The 4,313-nt window shown below is 36.8% G+C and overlaps 1 protein-coding gene across 1 annotated transcript; it reads left to right on the top strand.

Annotated features, from left to right (window-relative positions):
- Positions 1–596: 596 nt before the first annotated feature.
- On the top strand, positions 597–2,331 carry LOC144566414 (U-box domain-containing protein 27-like). Its single transcript, XM_078316430.1, has one exon. It carries the CDS (start codon positions 871–873, stop codon positions 2,152–2,154), a length of 1,284 nt encoding a protein of 427 aa, XP_078172556.1. The 5' UTR covers positions 597–870; the 3' UTR covers positions 2,155–2,331.
- Positions 2,332–4,313: the final 1,982 nt, after the last annotated feature.

Genomic DNA, 4,313 nt, shown 5'->3' with positions numbered 1-4,313 from the left:
TAAAGAGTCTCCTATATTATAACTAGAGACCGAATTGATTTCGTTTAAAATCAAACAGTTAAAATTTATTAACTCAAAAGATTCATTTTTGAGTTAATGCAGAGGATACGCATTCAGCTGATGATGTTAAATTGTTAATAAAAAAATATTAAAGTAATTGTTTCCTGTTACCATGTAAGGAAAATCAAATCATTCAAATGCCGTGTGGGAGAAAAAGAGTTGCGCCAAATTTCTTTAGCGGGAGGCTTATATTATAATTAATAAGATTGTTAGGTACCTCACGCGAAATTTGGCAAGAGATATCATGAGAAGTAATGTTCTGTAATCCCCACGAAATCAAACTTTCCATCCGTGCAATCCTTTGACCGTTGACCCAACGAAAACGAACCTCCCTTTCTTCCTCCCTTTCTTCGTCATCATTAATGATTCATCCAGTCTCATTCTCATTCCCCACCACTAATCCCCCATTACCTCCATCAAACACCCTTAAACTTACTAATTAACTACAATTCCAATAATTAAAAACAAATCAACAAAGCCAATGCATAAAAGCAACCTTGAATCCTATCCCACGTCACTATATCCTCTTCCTTTGACGAGATGTGCCTCCTCCCCCACTTGCTACATCTACGTGGACTCAATTTCTGGGATTCTTGCCCCGTAATTTAATGCCACCTCAGCAGTGAATGAAATTTGTAAAGTTTCAAGGGATAGCTTACTTTCTGGTTTGACTGCTCATTGCCTTCCCTTTTAAAACCCTTCTCCATTTGTCTACCTTTCCCTTTCTACACAGTCTCTCCTCCAAGCAATAGCTCCCATTGATCCAACAAATTCCCTCCAAATAACCCGAAATTCACAAAAGAATAAACCATGGGAAAGGAACAAAGATTGAGCACACCCCTAGCGGTGAAAATCCCGAGCTTCTTCAGATGCCCGATCTCACTAGACGTGATGCGCTCTCCGGTGAGTCTCAGCACCGGCGTCACCTACGATCGTACTTCAATCCAACGGTGGCTCGACTCTGGCAACAACACTTGTCCCGCCACCATGCAACCGCTCCCCTCCACCGATCTCGTCCCGAATCTAACCCTTCAGCGGCTCATACGCCTCTGGTGCTCCGAGTCCACCGTGGATTCAACCGCCGTGACTGGGTGTAATGACTCCGCCCGTAGAGTTGCCGGAAACCTCGTAAAGGAGATCTCTAGTTCGTCTGATCCTGCAGCAACTCTGCGAAAGCTAGCTGATTTCTTCTCAGATGATGACGTGGACGAGTTTGAGAAGAACGATCTTATAAATGCTGGTGGATGCATCGCAGCCATACAATCAGCAATGAAGAGAAAGAGTAATGACTTGGAGACTTTAGAGGCCTCGATTAGTGTTCTAGCGCTTGTTGTACAATCAGAGTCGATCGAAGAGGGAAACAAAAAGACTATTCTTTTAGAACTCTCATCCGACCTAGAAACTCTCGTCTCCTGTTTAGTTAAAGTGCTAAGCGAGGGGACTGTGGAGTCAAGAATCAACGCAGCCAGAATTCTCCAATCAGTGCTGGCCATGTCGGATTCACACTCGAGAAATCTCATCTCTGAGGTACCACATCTGATCCCCGAATTGATACGTCTGATCGGACCGGGTGATGAAAAGGGTACAACAGAGCGATCGGCAGTTAGATTAGGGGTGGCGTGTCTAGCTGGAATTTGCATTGTGCGCAAGGCTCGGTCGGAAATGGTTCGGCTTGGTGTGGTCCCTGCTGTGGCACGAGTGCTGACAGCAGAGTCTGACGTGACAGTGGCAGAGCGTTCACTGAAAATAATGGAGGCGGTGGCTGGTTGTGCTGAAGGCCGCGTGGCAATGTGTGAACATGGCGCCATGGCAGTTAAGGCTGTGGCGAACAAAATGTTGAAGGGGGGTAAAGGGGGGGGCGAGTCGGCAGTGGTTACTCTATGGGCGGTGTGCATTAAATGCAAAGACCGCAGAGCAGTCGAGGTGTTGACCGGAGTTGAAGGGGTTCTAACAAGGCTCTTGCTTCTAATGCAGAGCTGTTGTGCGCCGGGCTCAAGACAGATGGCCGGAGATTTGATTAAGATTTTCAAGGTGAATGCGAAGAATTGTTTGGCCGGGTACGAGTCCAAGACGACTCATATCATGCCATTTTGACATTGAATTTGAGAAGGCAATTTCAGGGTTTTTTTTCAATTTCTCTTTTTAATTGGTCCTTTTCCGGAGTTCGGGATGAGTAAAGGGGAAATTTTTGTAAATGCTTATAGAGAGTTTAAAGAGAAATCAAGAATAGGTAGAAATTTTAGTGAAATTAAATTCAAATTTTTGGTGAAATTCTTTTTACATTCCAATTGGTATGTTTTGTAGAATTGTAGGCGTTCAATTACTTCATCATGCAGCAGTTCATGGAATTGAAATCTCACGAGTAAATTAAAGCACCTTTAATTGCTCCTTTCCATTTATGTTTTACACTACGTTAGTCAAAGAGTGTAATAAAAATATACCTTTATGTCCATAAGTAGTAGAAGTTTCCACTATACACATCCCGAGATGTACCAGAGATACCGGTATAGTGCCCCCATATTATAATTGGCCATTGACTAGACAGTCCAATCAGAGAGCATTGTTCAACAAACGAACCTAGTAGTAAACAAATCTCCAACGACTACTAGACACTAGTCTACTACTGAGATTCACCCAATTATTTAGACAAATCTTATATGACTACAGCCACTGAATACAAAAATAATTGCTACTTTTAATTAGTTTATTTTGAAAGAGGATTCCAGCTAAAGACCAGGGGCCGAAATGTTAGAACATTAGGCCGACCACATGCCGACTTAGAAATTTGACCTGTTTTATTTATTTTATATACCTGCTTATTAAAATAATAAAATTAGTTATATATGCTAGTCTGCAAGATTTCTTATTTTGAGATTTTTTTTAGTATGTGTGATGACAGTTTTGGGCGTTCAAATTATTTTTATTAGTTTTGTTAGACGAAATTGTTTTTTTGTTCTTTTTGTTTATTTGATCTTTCGATTTTTTTGAGAAAAATTAGATCTTATTCGAATTAAAATTAAGTATAGTTTATTTTCAATTTATGGTTTAGTTTTATAAAATAAAAATTAAATAAACTAAATAAATCGAATTGCTAGTAAATGTTATGTTTGTGTTGCAATATTAATACATAATTTATAAAGTTAATACATGTATTGTTGTTCGGGGAATTTCATGTATAGCCCTCAAAAACTTTGTAATTACGAATTTCTCCCCTCTAATTTCATAATACCAAATCTACCCTTCTAAACTTTTAAAACTCACAAATTTACTCATTTTTTTGTCCTTTTAATTAAATTCATTTTAAATTTATAAAATTCATTTTTCCCTTTACAAAAATATACATAGCATGTTAAGGAAAATGTCAATCTTATAATAAGTTGGTTTTTGAGGACAAATAATTTAATTCTCTACATGTGCCCCATACAAAAACGTATGCCTAAATGTCATCGTTTGTATGTCAGAAGTAGATAAATGAGTCATTTGTTCTAAAAAATGACGAATTAGAAGACAAACATTTTTATTAAATAAGTTACATTTTTTTATGTTTTCAATAAAATGTAAAATGAGTATTTTATTAATTTAAAATGAGTCTCAATAGAAAAGATATTAAAATAGATAGATTTGTGCATTTTTAAAGTTTAGAATGACAAATATGATATTATAAAGTTTAGAGGGACAAATACGTAATTTTGACATTTTTAATGTGAATGCATGAAATTTCCCCTTGTTGTGTATTGACTAGTGAATTGACATATTCTTATTAATTCGATTAATAAATTAAACTTCAATTTATTTGATCGATTCGTTAGCTCATCATCGTATGTTAATTTATAGGTGATATTTAGAGAAGTCGAAAATATTTATATAGATGCATTACATATTGAGATTATTTTATTAGAATAGAGAAATTTTTCTAATACTAATATTTTTAATGTATATATTGATTTCGGTTTATTGATTTGATGCTTCTCATGAATAACAACAAAACCAAGTTGATATCTAGTTATTGTACATTCAAAGGTCAAAAAGTTGTAGATGACATTTTCAAACTTACTTAGTTTATATAAAATAATACTTCGGGAGGTGATGCAACTTTTTAAGGATGTAAAAGAAAAAAGCAACCAAAAGTGCAAAGAAGAAAGGAAGCGTAGTATATTTTGTTTGATAGAAAACTAGGGATTTTACTTTGAAAAGGAGAGGAGAAGGGAAGATGGATAATAAATGAGAGGACTGAAGAGCGTAGAAACCGCCGC

The sequence above is a fragment of the Carex rostrata genome, chromosome 15 (genome assembly GCF_964058835.1).
Source record: "Carex rostrata chromosome 15, lpCarRost1.2, whole genome shotgun sequence".
Taxonomy (NCBI): Eukaryota; Viridiplantae; Streptophyta; class Magnoliopsida; order Poales; family Cyperaceae; genus Carex; species Carex rostrata.
This window is presented reverse-complemented; position numbering and strand designations above follow the sequence as displayed.